This window comes from Coenobita brevimanus, chromosome 16 (genome assembly GCF_032717465.1).
Source record: "Coenobita brevimanus isolate Jiangsu-jjx chromosome 16, ASM3271746v2, whole genome shotgun sequence".
Lineage (NCBI taxonomy): Eukaryota > Metazoa > Arthropoda > Malacostraca > Decapoda > Coenobitidae > Coenobita > Coenobita brevimanus.
The window spans coordinates 21,549,550-21,566,675 of record NC_136969.1 but is presented as its reverse complement, the minus strand read 5'-3'; the positions used below and the strand labels follow the sequence as shown (position 1 = coordinate 21,566,675).

At 39.2% G+C, this 17,126-nt stretch overlaps 1 protein-coding gene across 1 annotated transcript in view; it reads right to left on the bottom strand.

The window, feature by feature from the left end:
- Nucleotides 1–16,739, bottom strand: part of LOC145390989 (arylsulfatase H-like) — a 166,585-nt gene extending 149,846 nt beyond the window's left edge. Inside the window, exon 1 of the mRNA XM_080265722.1 lies at nt 16,555–16,739. Within this exon, the coding sequence (XP_080121848.1) occupies nt 16,555–16,739 (185 nt within the window). The remainder of the gene's footprint in view (nt 1–16,554) is intronic.
- Nucleotides 16,740–17,126: the final 387 nt, after the last annotated feature.

Sequence of the window (17,126 nt, the reverse complement as noted above, 5' to 3'; positions counted from 1 at the left end):
CACACGTGACACGACCCCTGTTTCACCAGAATTTAGGAAGCAGAGCTCAGAAGGAGACAGGCCATAGAACCGACAGGTAGTGGAGAGAGTGAACAAGAAAGAGGGGCCCAACTAGACTTAGTTATTATATTGTCTCTGTAAGACATACCCTGCTCAACTTAGATTTTCTCTGAAGATAATAAATTAAGAGCAACTCACTGTATTCATCTTTAATTCCTACTACAAGAAATCGAGAGTGACAACTAAACAACAAAACTTCTCTACAAGTTACTACAAATTCTTTTATGACATATTGGTGGCAACGGTGGGATATGAACCCATGCCTCCGAAGGCTCTGGTGTGGTGGCAAGCGAAACTACGGACATCGTCTCTGAATCAAAAGTGAATTTCTACAAAAGCAGGCGAGACTCTACAAGATTAGCTTCAGTTCTACAGTGAATTCCTACAAAATACAGCCTACAATGCAAATAGCCTACAAGTCTACAAAACAACTCTATAATCTTCACGTAACTTCAAGCAGCAGCAAGAAGAATATAAAACAAAGCAAGTAAAGAAGAGGAAAGACCAAAGCAACAAGCACACAAACCCCCACCACTCTCTCCCGCCTACCTCCATCGCTGACGCAGAGGTCAAGACACGCAGCAAAGCACCAGAGCCACATTTATAACGCGTCTTACTTGCCTTTCTTCATCCAGGTTACACATCGCTACTCAGTATTCACCACAGCTACCAGTGTGGGAAACCGACGTCACCATGTGCTGAGATGACATCACAACGCGAGTTTGCTGACTTAGGGCCACGCCAAGCAACGTGTGACTGACACCAGGCATTTCTCACCCACTACTCATTACTCATTATTCACATAGCTCCTACTCATACTCATTTATTTCCACAGTACTGAGTTGGAAACTCGACGTTCTATGCTGAGGTTTGCCTAAACACAGCTGTTAACCACCACAAGCACCAAGCCATGGAATTTCCTGAGTAATATCGTCCATCAACACAGCACTAGAATTATCAAGTGATCTTCAATTAACCCTGCATTTTTCTTCTGAGATCGACAGTTGCATCGACACGCCTCTACGATCTGTATCGAGTGGGTGAAATTATACTTACTCATTTCTTCTCAGTGCTTAAATTAGATATATTCAACACCTTTACTTATTTCTATAGATACACTTTTAAACTCACTATCTATCATTTATTACAACTCATTTACTCATCTATTTAGTTAGGACATAAATAAACAAAAGGCGTATTTCATAACACCATATCTTAATGACAGGGATATTTTCGCCACCACCCACGTTAATACCAGATGAAACACAATTAGCTCCAACAAAAGGTTCACAATTAGGAGAGCACCAAGGCAACACACCCATTGTACAAACCTTACCACAAACTAAAAACCAAGAAACAAATACGTCAGTTCCAGATGATGAGTGGGAAACCCCCCCTGACGTAGCTAGTGAGGACTTAGTTTCTGCCTTGCATACCTATCAGAATATACTTGATATAGTGCAACGTGCAGGCGAATCATATTCCATCATTCCCTCACACAATGATAAACAAGTCCAAGTTAAATTAACAGAGCAAACAGTGAAAATGAATCACGAAACAAATACCGCGGATCTAACATCCCCACCTCATGTTTATGTGTACCATGATGATAAAACTGCCCCAAAATTCTCTGGCACAGAACAAGATCGCATTGACGTCATTTCATTGGTCAGTCAGTGCGAACAAATGTTCATCAAGCGCCACATACTCGATGAACAAGAGAAAATTGCCATTTTTTCATCTTGCATAAGCCAGGAAAGATGTCCAGCAAGCAATTTATTGCGATCTGACAAGCTCCTCAAGGCTAGGACATATGATGAATTTAAAACTGAATTTTTGAAGAAATTTTCTGGAGGTATGAACTTCTTTGCCAGGTATAATTCCAGAATTACATAAGATTGCAGATCCTGTAAGGCAGCACACTACAAACCATGTGCTCAGTGAAATAACTGCTGATGTCTCCACAATCAAAAGAACATTGTTAGTTACACTTTGGAAAACTCAAATTGGATAACAGATGATGGAAAGATGTCCCCAGACCTCGTCGTGGACATCATTGGTTATGTAGCTCCCTTGTGTAAATTACCTGATAGGACCCTTAAGATCGCCAAGACGATCGCGTACACCCCAGGCATGTGCTTACTAGACTTAATGAACGAGGTAGAGATGCAGTGCAGTAAAGCAGGTATGGTCGACACACCCGCACATTCTAGTAGAATGAGAGTACCTGAGACAGTATCAGTTGTGAAAACATCTACACCGACCCCAAACAGAGAACAAAATCGATCGCGACCCGAAAGCAGGCAGAGCAAACAACCATACATGATGAGGGTTCGATCACAAACACCAGGCTACAGGCAGTTTCATAAGTTTTCACGCAGCCCGAGCAGGTCTCCCGCCATAAATAACACTACTTATGGGAAGTCACCTCATAGGTCATGGTCAAGAGATAGGTCCATTCTATGTCATTATTGTGCAAAACCAGGACACACAAGGTATGAATGCTTTATCAAAGCAAAAGAGGATAGACAAAAGACCCAAGGATTTGGTCCTTACTGTAGGCATCATAGATACCAAGGGCACTGGACCAGTGACTGCAAAACAGTAGAAAAAATTGTGTCTATGTTCAAATCGGGGGAAGACCAAGTCATGACAAAAAACGAACAAACGTAAAGAAAAGCAAGTCTAAAATTCACATAGGAGGCATGTTGGGAAATGAGTGTATATTGATACCAGCTGTATGTGACGATCAAAACGTTTCCTTATTTTTAGATACAGGCTCTCCAGTGAACTTAATAACACATGAAGAAATAAACAGAATTCTTAGAAATAAGAAGAAAGTAACTTTTCTGGAAGAAGCTGATTTAGATTTATATACGGTAGATGGAAAAAAAATTACAGTGAAAGGTATGATAAGGTTAAATATCAGTTTCACAGAGACTACAAGACCATTCTCTGCATTCTTCTATATCGTTGAAAACTTAGCAATTAAAGCTCAGTTGTTACTGGGCTTAAGATCCATGAGAGCAGAGAACATAACTATACTCCCACAAATAAATGGAATAGACTTTGACAATGAATTCATAGAGGAAATACCATCAGAGCCCTCACCGATTAGTAAAAGAGAACCAAAATGAATTGGTAATATTAAAGGCTTAAACAAACATACACAAACAAATGAATGTATAGATCCACTCCCACCACCAGCCCCATCCTCCAGAATTAGTGACCCAGATAACAGTACTGATTTATCAGTTTTTCCAGCCCATCTCACCAATGATTTAGTTATACCACCTAATTCCTACATGAAAGTTACCATAAAGTGCAAATTACGAAATAGTACTGTTCTTGTCTTAGAAGAATTATGTAAAGGGATTGTCAGTAGAAAACGCATTATGTCAGATGAACGATGAAGGGCAAACTCAGATATTCATAATTAATCACATGAATGGGGAAGTTCAGTTGAAAAAGGGGACTTGCACAGTTGATATTGAAAATGTCCGGCCCCTGTGAAGGAAATAGTTATAGCTGGAGTGACAAGTGAGATAAAATCTATGGATAGAGAAAACATAAAGGAGAATTTAATTCACTCAGGTGAATTTGATGAAGAAAATGATTTAACCCTGCTGGAAACATACAGGGACACCGTAGCATTACCCGGAGAACAATTAGGGTGTACCAACCTGATTAATCACAAGATTAATGTGCACCCAGAAACACCACCAATTTTCGTACCAGCCTACCGCATCCCACACTCCCAACGTACACTTGCAAATCAGTATGTCGATGAAATGTTAAAACTTGGAATTATTGAGCCTTCAGTCTCCCCGTGGAATGCCCCATTATTCTTCGTGCCCAAACGAAATGGGGAATGCATGCGGTAGTAGATTACCGTAAACTAAACAATCACACAATCCCAGACCGATTTCCCATGCCATTGCTAAGCGACGTTCTACAGAATATTGGACCTGAGAATAATATATTCACAACCATCGATCTCCTAAACGGCTATTATCAGATACCGGTTTCAGAGGAGTCACGTAAATACACTGCCGTTTCCACAAACAGAGGCCATTACCAGTATACAAGGATGCCGATGGGACTGAGGACAGCCCCAGGCACATTCCAGCGTCTTATGAATTAAGTATTGTCCGGAATTTTAGGACAAGGAATATTTGTTTATCTTGACGATATTATCATCGCAACGAAGAATATTACGGATCATCTCAGGAAATTAGACTTACTCTTACAAAAGCTTAGTGATGCTGGTTTAAAAATTAAGCTTTCTAAATGCAAATTTTGCTTTAAGGAAATAAATTTCTTAGGCCACAAATTAAGTTCTAATGGCATTCAGACCACTGATGACAAAATACAGAGAGTGAGAGATTTTCCTGAACCCACTACGACTGACGAAGTTAGACAATTTTTAGGTCTAGCTGGGTACTGTAGGTCATTCGTACCACAGTTCTCTCATATAGCCTTTCCTCTATTCCAACTACTCAAAAAAGATGCTATATTCCAATGGGAAGAAGAACAAAAAAAGGGCATTTAACAATCTACAAATTAAACTAACAAATGCACCTTGTTTAGCATATCCGGATTACACAAAATCATTCCTTTTTTGTACAGACGCATCAGTTAAAGGATTAGGGGATGTACTGATGCAGGAAGATAAAAGAGGAAAAAATCAACCAATTGCATTTGCCAGCAGACAAACAAAAGGTGCAGAGAAAAATTATTGCACTACAGACTTAGAGCCACTTGCAGTGGTTTTTGCATTACAAAAGTTTTGAGATTTGGTATATGGTTACGAAATCCACTTATTCACCGACCATAAACCACTAGTGGGTATGCTTAAAGAAAAACTCCTTTCTGGAAGGAGAGCAAGATGGAAATGTACAGTTGAAAACTACAATGTACAAATTCATTATATACAAGGTAAAATGAACATAGTAGCTGACACATTATCTAGGAACCCGAACACAATTCAGGTCGTGGCATTAGATCTCAAATGAAATATCCCAAACCACGATGATATCGCAAAGGCACAAAGACTTGACCCACTATGGTCTAAAGTTATATACAAGTTAGAAAGTGGAGATGACATACAATTACCCAACTGCATGTACAACTCGAACAATTCACAATGGTCAATAATACATTATACAAGATTAACTCTAAACAACCAAAACGCCAAAGAAATACTGACCAGTTGGTAGTACCTAATGACATGATACCCCAAGTATTACGAACGATACACGATAGCCCACATGCAGGACATCCTGGAAAGGATAAGACATTCAAACAGGCCCAGCTGTTATATTACTGGCCTTCATTACGAAAAGATATAAACAATCGTATAGACAGATGCGAATCATGTGCAAAACACAAAGGATACTCAATCACACCTGCACCGATGGGTAATTACCCTGTACCACATCAACCATGGGACGTTGTCGCTGTTGATTTATTCAAGATGCCATTATCATACAATCTATGGATGCCATTATCATACAACCTATTCGTAGCAACGGATCATTTTTCCCGTTATGTCATTTTAGCTCCAATTAAAGATAAGACAGCAGAGACAGTAGCAAAGGCAATAACAGATAATGTAATATGTCGCTTTACTACCCCAAAGGTACTAATAAGTGATAATGGAGGAGAATTTAATTCTGAGATCTTACAAGAAATATGTAAACAATACAACATCAAAAAGGTTAACGTTTCAGCCTATTACCCAGCATCGAATGGGTTAGTAGAGAGACAAAACAAAAAAGCATTAGATGTGCTACGATACATTCTCAGTGAAAATTATGCAAGCTGGGATGATTGAATTCCCAGAGTAGAAGCCTCGATTAATAGATCTATAAATAAATCCATAGGCGACACACCACATTTCATTATATATGGGACAGATAAAAAACTACCATATGGGCTCCTAGAAGGTGACAGTCTGCCCATATACAATTACGATGATTACTCTAAATTCCGTTTACGTGAATTCCAGGACATACACAAAAGAGTCAAAAAACAATTAACGATGTCCAAAGAAGAAATGACAGAGGCATTTAACAAGAAGGCAAGAGATTCACCTATCAGCTTAGGAGACATTGTTTATGGTATCATTCATACGAGAGACAATAAAATATCCCCAAAATTTGAGGGCCCATACAGAGTAATTAACATAAAAGCAAACAAAGTTTTAATTAAGTCACTGTCAACTGGCGAAGAGAAACAAGTTCATATTGACCATTTAAAACGAGTTTCTAGGGAATTATCCAATAATTATTCAGCATCAGATACAACCGAACAGGCGAACGCACCTCAAGAAACCAAGCAAAAAAACAACAATGATTACAAAAAGAAATAAAGGTCATATACCAAACAATCAAACATAGGTGCAACTGTTCCAATAAAATCTACAGTACATCATTTACGAGAATTAAATATCGATTTAAACTCCTTCTATAAATGAAATAACAATCAACCGTAACGCACATCATCACTATCATCGACCACGGCATGACCATATTAGGAAATTAATAGATTTTTTTTTCGGTAGGTAGCGATGAAGGGACTTATGCTATGGATTCTCCTCTACATAGCAAGAGGATATGCGCACTTAGACCCCCAACACATAGTACGACAAGGATGCCTCATAGCTCCAATGGCCACGATTTCAATCGTAAAAGACGTCATGAGTACTGAGATAAGTCTGGATTACTTGTATGAATTACCTTATCCAGAAAATCTTGCGAATCCTATGCAAACCCTGGACTTCATGATAGGAAGCTATGTTTCACAAGCACATAACACAAAGGAAGTGAATGAAATAGTGAAGTTAGCGAAATGGAAAATAGAACAGGCAAAGTCAACTATGCTCATCATGATCCAAGATCTCCCATCTTATGGAACGGAGGTATTGAGCGACAGGAACAACATCACACGTACTCGCCAAAAGCGCGGTTTGTTCGACCTGGGTGGCGCAGTTCCTGGGAACATCTTTGGATTGGCTACAGAGGATGACCTTAAAGATATAAACAACAAATTTAATAAAATAGCTCAGGTACTAACATACCAAGATAAATTCATCACAGGACAGAACTCAGCAATGAAGACAATTGTGAAATATCTGAAAAAGGCAGAAAACATAGCTCTCGAAAGTGTAGATAAAATAAATGAAATGGAACGTAACATAACACTTTTCCAACACTTCTCCATCATCACAGAACATATTGACACGATTCTACTACAATTAGACAACACTAGAGATCGTTACAGGGCACTTATGCAAGGAATTTCGAATGCTGGTGATGGCAAGATCACAATTGACTTACTCCCAGTTCATGAGCTACGTCAGATAATTAGTCAAATTATACATAAACATAAATTGAAGCCTTTGTTCCGAAGTAGGGAATTCATGCAATATTATCCATATTTAGAAGCAACACTATCACCAACATCAGTAGTAGTTCATGTACCATTCATAACTGAAGACTTGTTCACAGTATACCAAATACAACCCTTCCCCTCTAAAAATAACACGTTGGTCATCATCAACATCAACACAGACACCGAACTCATCATGGTCTCCAAGAGACGGAACACTGTCACTTTCGCAAGTGAATCAACGATTGAACGAAAGTGTTGCACATCCTTACATACTGTTCATCTTTGTCCTGCGTACATTTTCACGTTTCAGCCTACTGATACAGTCCCTTGTGAAATGGCTATCATCAGAAATGACAATATTCATAATCATTGCAACTTCACTTTTGCTCCAGATTAATTTGTACACCATCAACGCATCGGACACTCACATTTTTTTTTATTTCACTCATAACACATCAGTTTACATAGTCTGTCCGGATATACCACCATCTCATACTTCAGCCTCAGGATTAAACATAACACCAGACTACTGTGCGGTATTTACATCGGCCATGTCTACTTTATCCACCATCAATCACTACGCCATCCTCAATCATACACACAACCATTTCCACCCACTGCCTGATATGGACTTAAACATGAGCACAAGTATTAAGTTGACGTCACCTAAGTTTGAAACTATGCAACTGATCAATGAAACAATGAAGCCCTTGGAAGATTTGAGTTTGAGTATGTTCTTCCCATATTATGTGTATAGCCCAGCAGCTACTATATATATATATATATATATATATATATATATATATATATATATATATATATATATATATATATATATATATATATATACATAACAAAGAAGAATGACCCATGATATAGAAGTATGGCATACCAGTACCATTATCTTTAAATAAAATATTAATAACTCTTACCATAATCTTAATTTTAAACTTTTTTTTTTTCTTGCATGTATGCATTTCACTACAATAACCCATGTACATACTGTATTATAATTAAATAGTTTACCTTTAATGCATTTATCAAATATGTATACAACTTGTTTAAAATGTAATATTACTGGATCATTGCAATTTACTATGAATATTATATGCATACAATATTATAATCCATATTATGTACTAATAAATTAGCATATGTCAATGATAATTGCTGTCGGAGGACCTTCAGCGGCATGGCGGAGCAATGTTATGAATCCATATTATAATTACAAATCATAATAGATAGATAGATAAACAGATAGATAGACGGAGCTCCACGCAAGCCTGGGAAAGGGAAATGATCTTGCAAGTTAACTGAGGAAATGTTGACCATACACAGGAAGTAGCAAGTCAGGGGATGATATAGGTAGTGTGTCAGCGAGATAGCATGCGAACAAAGCCTAGTGACCATACACACATACTCACACACAGATTTCTGGAACTTTCCAACCACAGTGTAACACACGTGACACGACCCCTGTTTCACCAGAATTTAGGAAGCAGAGCTCAGAAGGAGACAGGCCATAGAACCGACAGGTAGTGGAGAGAGTGAACAAGAAAGAGGGGCCCAACTAGACTTACTTATTATATTGTCTCTGTAAGACATACCCTGCTCAACTTAGATTTTCTCTGAAGATAATAAATTAAGATCAACTCACTGTATTCATCTTTAATTCCTACTACAAGAAATCGAGAGTGACAACTAAACAACAAAACTTCTCTACAAGTTACTACAAAGTCTTTTATGACATAGATACATGAAGTAAGCTGTACAAGGATGGCAATCTAGGTTAAATTAAGGTAAAAAGAGTATACGAGTACAAAGCCCTTTCTGCCACTAAGAATTCGGCCGTGTGTAACGCCAGACCCCAGGGGTTATGATTGTCAAGGAATATAACCTTTCAAGATGGAGAACGTTGTTAATATTATTTTCTCGTTCCCTTCAAGCGAGTTTCAGTCTATGGATCATTTTCACACAGTGTTAGAGGGGATACATGTAGCTAATATGCACTCCTTTGCTAAGAATAATCAATTATATGTTCAACAAGGAGGAGCATTCAGAGAGTGCAACACCCATGACTACCATCTCTAATAGATTACTCTCAAAGTCAGATTACATATTTTATTATTGCTTAACCTTTAACCCTTCCACCAAATTTGGTTCAAATCAGATTTAAAGTGTTTGCGATGACTTTGCTCGGTTACCTCAATCTTTAACATTTCCCTGTGACCCTACCCTTTGACTGTTCTCAAAATATCTTTACCTGAGTTACAAACTAAACCTCTCCACAAAGTTTGGTCTGCATCAGATAAAATCTGTGTAAGATAACTTTTTCATGTGACCTTGACCTTTGACTTATTGCTCTAAGAAAGTTATCCTTTTGGGTCATCCTCAATACATCTACCAGACTTAATCCAAATCATATCAAAACCAGTTTAAGTAATATTCTTCATAAACAGATGCACGGGTTGAAATTTCAACTTACTCTGTGACCTTGATCGTTAACTTATAGTCTTCAAAAGTAAAACTCTTACGTTCTTGCATGACCCTTAACATTTACTGGTTGATCTGATAAACAAAAATATTTCATAGTTCCCTTTTCATCAATCTTTCCTCAAGTATGGTCTAAGTCAGGTAAGAACTGTTTAAGATGACTTTGCCTCGTGTCATTGTCCCTTGACCAATTGTTTGATAAAGTAAAATAACTATTCCTTGGATCACGCTCAACCCATTCACCAAGTTCGGTAAAATCGGATCAGAACTGATTGAGTTTTGTTAACTCAAACAGGGGTCGAACTTTAATCTTGCCTTGTGACCTTGACCTTTGATTGTTCGTGAAACTGAATCACTCCATTCTTGCCTTACTGCAAAAAAATGATCAAAGTTTATTTAAACTGGTTAAAAACTGTCTAAAGTGACTTTGCTAGGTAAGTGTTTGACCTTGCCTTATGACTAAGACCACTGACCTTACTTTCTAAGTACGAGTAACAAAAGGTTTACTCACTGCTTTGCCAAATTTGGCAAAAATTGATAAAAAAAAAACTTTTTGTGTGCTTTTGTTCACACACACACACACACACACACACACACACACACACACACACACAAACTTATTAAACATAATACCCATTGTAGCTTCAAGAGTCACGGGTTTAATAACATTATGTGGTGGCTGATTGATTACATTTAAGAGACATGATCAGATTGAAGGGGTTTAACCATCCTGCAGGAAAAGTGTCTCAGTGTCAATATATTTTACTTTCAAGATTTTTTTTAACGCTGATATTCACTCTACTACATTTGTTAAGTCCTTGTTACCTTCATGGGTGAAAAAAACAGAATAAACAAGTGTGGTGACTTTCTTTTCTTTTCATTTTGTTCCAGCCCAAAGACGATTGTGCTTAAGTTAGGAAAGACCTCTCGTACTGAAAGAATTAATGAAGGATATAGCTATCAATTGTGCTGCCAAATACCTCTACAAAAATAATACTATCTGAATATGACAACAATACCGAAAAACAAAGAAGAAAGATGTCACTGAAATAACGTTAAAATTTCTTCAGCTGATGTATTTTCTGCCATCACTGGCCTCAATATTAACAAGGCATATGGGCCTGATGGAGTCCCTCCTGTTGTCCTTAACCCGCTGCGTGCCGGCTATTTTTAGCCCTATGGGTCACCCCAGTGCCGGCCATTTTTTGACCTTTTTTTTTGGGGGGGGGCTAAAATTATAGATTTTGATGTGGAAACAAACGAATTTTGCCAATAAATGCTCACCGAGGCTTGGAAATGAGTTTTATTGAGTCCTGCATACTCATGTACAGGTATAACCACTCTCTCACGTTCACCATGTACTTGAGAGAAAGCCGTTTTCTATGTAAGGAATACTCAGGTATTTATGCTGGGAAGGTATAGCAATGTTCAGTACATTTTCCTGATTACTTATTACTTCAGCATCTATCACAATTTGCGTGTCTTTCTCACTGTGAATGCCTTATCTTACAGCATCTATCACAATTTGCATGTCTTTCCCATTGTGAAAGCATTATCTTACACTTACTTGAAGATAGGTATAACCTGACTTCATAATGTACAGTCCTGGCACTTACAAGGTATTTACAACTTGACTTCACTAAACAGTCCTTACACTTACAAGAAAATATTTACAAGTTCCACTTACATGAAAATATTTACAAAATGCCTTCACTATGTATAGCACTAGGTGAGGCACACAGGCAGAGTGAGGCAGAGTGAGTGTGAGGGGGGAAGCAAGTGAGTGTATGACCTTGACAGCCTGAGGGATAGTAAAGGAACAGTTACCTTACATGCCTACCAATTTTTACCTGTGAATCTTGAAAAATGAGGTCACAGTGAAGTTTTTTATTTTAAACCATTTTAAAAAGGCACTGGCACTGGCCGCGTAATTATGTCAGACCGTTTTAAAATGGCACTGGCACCCAGCAGGTTAAGAACTGTGCTTCTGTGCTTAAACCCTGCCTAGGTAAACTTGTTCGCCTTTGTCTGTCAACTTGTACCTTTCCTTCTTACTGGAAGTTTGCTCTCATTCAGCCAGTCCCAAAGAAGGGTGACCATTCCCAACCCTGTATCAATTGCCCAGTTGCTTTAACATCTGGTGTCTCAAAAGGTTTCAAGTCTATTCTTAACAGAAAAACTTTAACCTGCCGTGTCCTGTTGACATATGGATACAACACGACATTTTGTCACGGTGACACCCAATGATGAATCCATACGTTTTGCAATTGTGAGGTCCGTCATTTGCACATTTTTCAAGTTTCATGAGTGATTTTTGGTAGGCATATGTGGGAGGCCTCCTCTACCCCTCGTCAGGCACTGATACTGCCTGGCCCCGCATGACCCCCCTCCACCCCACGCCATTATCTCAACAACTCACCTGTTATCAGTGACCTGGCTAGTAAAGACATGTCACACCACAGTCTCTCCAATGACGAAATTAAAAGCGAGTTATTCCCGAGGTGGAGGACAAAGCCAGAGGAAGAAACAAGCAGAAGTGATGAGGTGGTAACACCATAAAGGAAGGTAAGGTATGTTGACGTGTTTGGTGAGTGAAACAATGCTTATATTGCCTACGTTATTGTCTGAAAACCAATATACTCTTGTGCTACATATAAATTTGCACCAATTAATTAAATATCTAACTTTTTATGAGTGGTTTGGAATAGTTACTCTTCCCATAGAAAACGTTTTCTCTGAAGCATGGCCCACAAAATGGTACCAGGTATTCAGAGGGACACCTGTATAAAGCAATTATAAGCTCAGCCGAGCAGTTTCGTGGGCATTTTCCAGTGTTTCTCATAAAAGGTGGAGGTTTCAGGCAAAAAAAAAAAAAAAAAGAAAATCTGCTGGGATTTGGGGGGGGGGGGTCAGTGGTGAAAAATCAGTCGGGATGCGGCAGGTTAAAGCATATTTCCTATCACAACCTTCTTTCTGATCGTCAGTATGGGTTCCGTCAGGGATACTCCACTGGAGATCTTCACACTTACCTTTCAGGTTTCTGTCATCCACCTTTTGGATCTTTGCCGAAAGCTTTGCCATTGCACTTCACATTTCAAAGGTTTTCGATTGAGTATGGCATAAATCTTTAATTTCGAAACTGCCCTCTTACGGTTTCTATCCTTCTGTCTGTGCCTTCATGTATAGCTTCCTTTCTGGTCGTTCTATAGGTGCTGTTGTAGATGGCCATTGTTCTTCTGCTCGAACTATCAACAGTGATGTTCCTCAGGGCTCTGTCCTATTACCAACTCTCTTCCTTTTATTCATCAATGACCTTCTAAGCTGTACATCTAACCCTACTCACGTGTACACTGATGATTCCACCCTTCACCTTCCGTTCACTTCCCACAACATCCATCTCTCCAGTTACTTCAACAAACAAGGGATGAGGCTAGGGCACGTCTAATGTCTGACTTGGCTCGTATCTCTGACTGGGGTAAAAATAATCTTATTGTTTTTAATGCATCAAAGACTCAGTTTTTACAGTTATCAACCCATCAAAATCTTCCACAGGAGTACCCACTAATGTTTAATAATATCCAGCTTAATCCTGCATCATCCTTGAACATGCTTGGGGTTTCATTCACTCGGAACTTATCTTGGAAAGATCATATTACATCTGTAAAATCTGCTTCCACAAAACTAGGTGTGCTGAGCCGACTCCATACTTTCATTACCCCTGCACAATTGTTGACTTTATACACGAGTTTTATTTGCCCCAGTGTAGAGTACAACTCTCATGTGCGTGGAGGCTCCTCACAAATAGCTCTTCTCAATAGGGTGGAGTCAAAGGCTTTTCATCTCATCAACTCTCCTTGTCTTACTGGCTCCCTTCAACCTCTGTCTCTTCGCCTCACTGTGCATCTTTATCTCTTTTCTATTCCTGCTTCAATGGTCACTGCTCCTCTGAACGGTCTGCTTGCATTCCTCCACCTCTATGACGGGCGCATAGCACCCGTCAAGCAACAAACTCTCATCCCTTTTTCTGTCCAACTCTCTAATGCAAGAAGTAACTGTTTTTCCCAGTCTTTCATTTATGCAACAGGTCAACTCTGGAACTGCCTTCCTCTCTCTGTATATCCTACTTTCTATGATCTCCATTCTTTGAAATGCATTGTGTCCAGGCATCTCGAAATGAACGGATCTTGAATTTGGTTCTTTTATATTGTGTTTGTTTTTTTCCTGGAAGGAACGGCTTGTGGGTTCCTGGCCTTTAATTGTTTCTTTCTTGCATTAAAAAAAAAAAAATCTAAATAACCTATGTGCAATATATGTTGCGAGGATCTCTAACCCTGTAAGTCAGTGTTGTCCAGTGCAAGAGACCAGGTACTGTACATCATGTGTTGCCACAGAATCAGTTTCCTGGAGACAAACCTTGAGATATTCATGGCGAATTCGGTTTTAATTAAGAGATTAGGGCTATTAATATTAGACAACCTCTTCCCACAAGCAATCTCTTCGTCACTCCAACCGTAGTTTTAAAGTGATGAGGGACATTTTCCGGCGCGCAAAGGGGTCTGTCTTGGATTAAAAGTAATGGAGCATGAAGCAGGACCGTCACCTGCCTCTTCACAAATATCATCGTATCTTGTTTTATACTGATACCATATTCAGGTAACTAGTTATTACTTTAACATTCACGAAACCCATTTGCAATTTTAAAAATGTTTATCATTTTGTGTGTGTGTGTGTGTGTGTGTGTGTGTGTGTGTGTGTGTGTGTGTGTGTGTGTGTGTGTGTGTGTGTGTGTGATATTATCTTTATGGATTTTTAGGAGACTGGTGTTACACGTTTATGAACAAATTACTGCTCCATGCACATATCCCAGTCGTTGACTTTTAGGCTACTCTTCCCAAGTTACCTGTGTCTCATACTGTGCTGATCCAGACAACTTCACCGCTTATTTCCAAGAACGCTTTATCTAACAGATTTGTACACCAATCCACTTTTCATTACTGTTTTCAGCAAGGCAAGCACATGGTATTATTTAGGGCCGTGGTTAGGATTACTGCCGTCACCGCTAACCTGACTTGACATAACTAACGTATTTCTAACATAGCCGAAAAATCAAACATAACCGCTAAATTCTAGCGGTCTAAGCTGAATTGCAATGGTATTAACCAAGCCTAAACTGACATAACCGAACCAAACCTATTTCTAACCTAAATGAACAGCCAAACAAAACCGCTAAATTCTAGCTGCTAAAATCCTAACTGTGGTTAGCATTACTGTAGTCGACGCTAAATTCTAACTGTCATAATCCTGATCACGGCCTTAAAGTATACCACGTGCATACATTTCTTTAGACACTAATGAAAAGTGGAATGTTATACAAGTCTGTTAGATAACCTGACCTGACCTAACCTATTTCTAACCTAACTGAACCACCAAACAAGACCGCTAAATTCTAGCTACCGTAATCCTAACCACCATTGGAAGTATTAAAGTATCAAGTATTAAAACTATTTCCTACCCTTGGACCAATTCGGAGACGTGGTTATCGGATTTGGCATATTATTTTTAGCAATATATCACACGAGAGTAAACATAAAACAAATGACAGCAAACTGGCGCTCCTCCGGCGTACCAATTTCACGTTTTCTCTCCCAGAGAGCACCTCCGCAGTATACCAAGCCCTTCGTACTGTAGTTTCCTTCTTCGAAAAGGCTGCACTGCCGGGGTTTCAAGGTACCCAACTGGGAAGGGCCTCTTCACAAAGATGCTTCGCGAGAAGGGGAAGCCTAGATCATGTCACGTAGTCTATTCCTTTATTCTTGCTCCATTCAGACAAGTTTTACTTGTGTATTTTATAGTGATGGAATCAGTGATAAATCTAACAACACTAGGGGGAAAAGCCTCTCTTAATCTCAATAAAATCGTCTGCAGGTTGAAAAAAATGAAATATAAATTACGTACTCTGGTTGAAGGGAATATCTGATCCATTGAAATACATGTTGAATAATATAAGTTATTGTTTTATCATAGTGACTCTTGTGTCTCCTTGTTTGTTAATCTGCCACGTGCAGACGCTTGTCTACAGTTCCCTGCCAGTATTGTGTCCTGTCTTCCATATTTCTTATTCTTCCCGGAATGATGGATAGCGCCCTTCGTTCCATGCACTTTTGTTTGCATGATCATCAACATCCCGCCTCTTTTTCCCATCTGCAGGTGGGGTGAGGTGGTATACAGTGTCACGATAAGGAAAACTACGATAGCAGAAGAACTAATCAACAGCTTAGCCAATGAAATAGGCCACACACTTATTCATTCACTATTCAAGCCCTAGGAATCCTGGCTCCACCTGATAGGTACACCAGTGCACACTCAGCTTCTTATTTACCTATCAGACAGAGTCAATCTAACAACTATCGAGTTAAAAAGAGGTATCAAGCCATAGTCATACATACCTTCGTACAGAATTCATCCAGCCAACGCGATCCCTTGTCAAATTCCTATTATGTTCCTGTTAAATACAAGTAATTTATGTAGCACCCTCCATCACTACAGCCAACTGGAAAAATTCAGCAAAATGTTGGTCCTGGCAGTACATGCCGTAACTTAACTGACCTGTCGATGTGTGGCGTATTGATGGTATCGTTGCCATAGCAGCCGAGGTCACCGATACCCAAGTCGTCAGCCAGGAACACCAGGATGTTGGGTGGCCGACCCCCACGCCCACCACCACCACCCACTGCCTTCACTGCACTCACACCCACCGTCCACCACCATGGCAACACCAGCACCACAAGCATTCTCCACACCTTAGATTGTCTCCTCAGCTCTGAAAGAAAGATAGACTTTCTGTTCATAAATTTTGGCCCACCTTGATTGTGAAAAATAAAACCAGAAATCGTAGTAAACAAAAAGTCAGTGAGGCAATGGCGAAACGAACACACAATACACCAGAGAATCGAACAGTTATCCACATGGCTCCTCTTCACTCCGCCAAGTAATTTATTTTTTTTACTTTTTTTTTTTTTAATGCAAGTGAGAAGGAATTAAGGGTCACGAATCCGCAAATACTTCCCTTCAAGAAAAAAACAAGAACAAGATAAGAGTGAGCCAAATTCAAGATCCGTTCATTTCAGGATGCCTGGACACACTGCGTTTGTAAGACAGGAGATCATAATCAGTAGGAA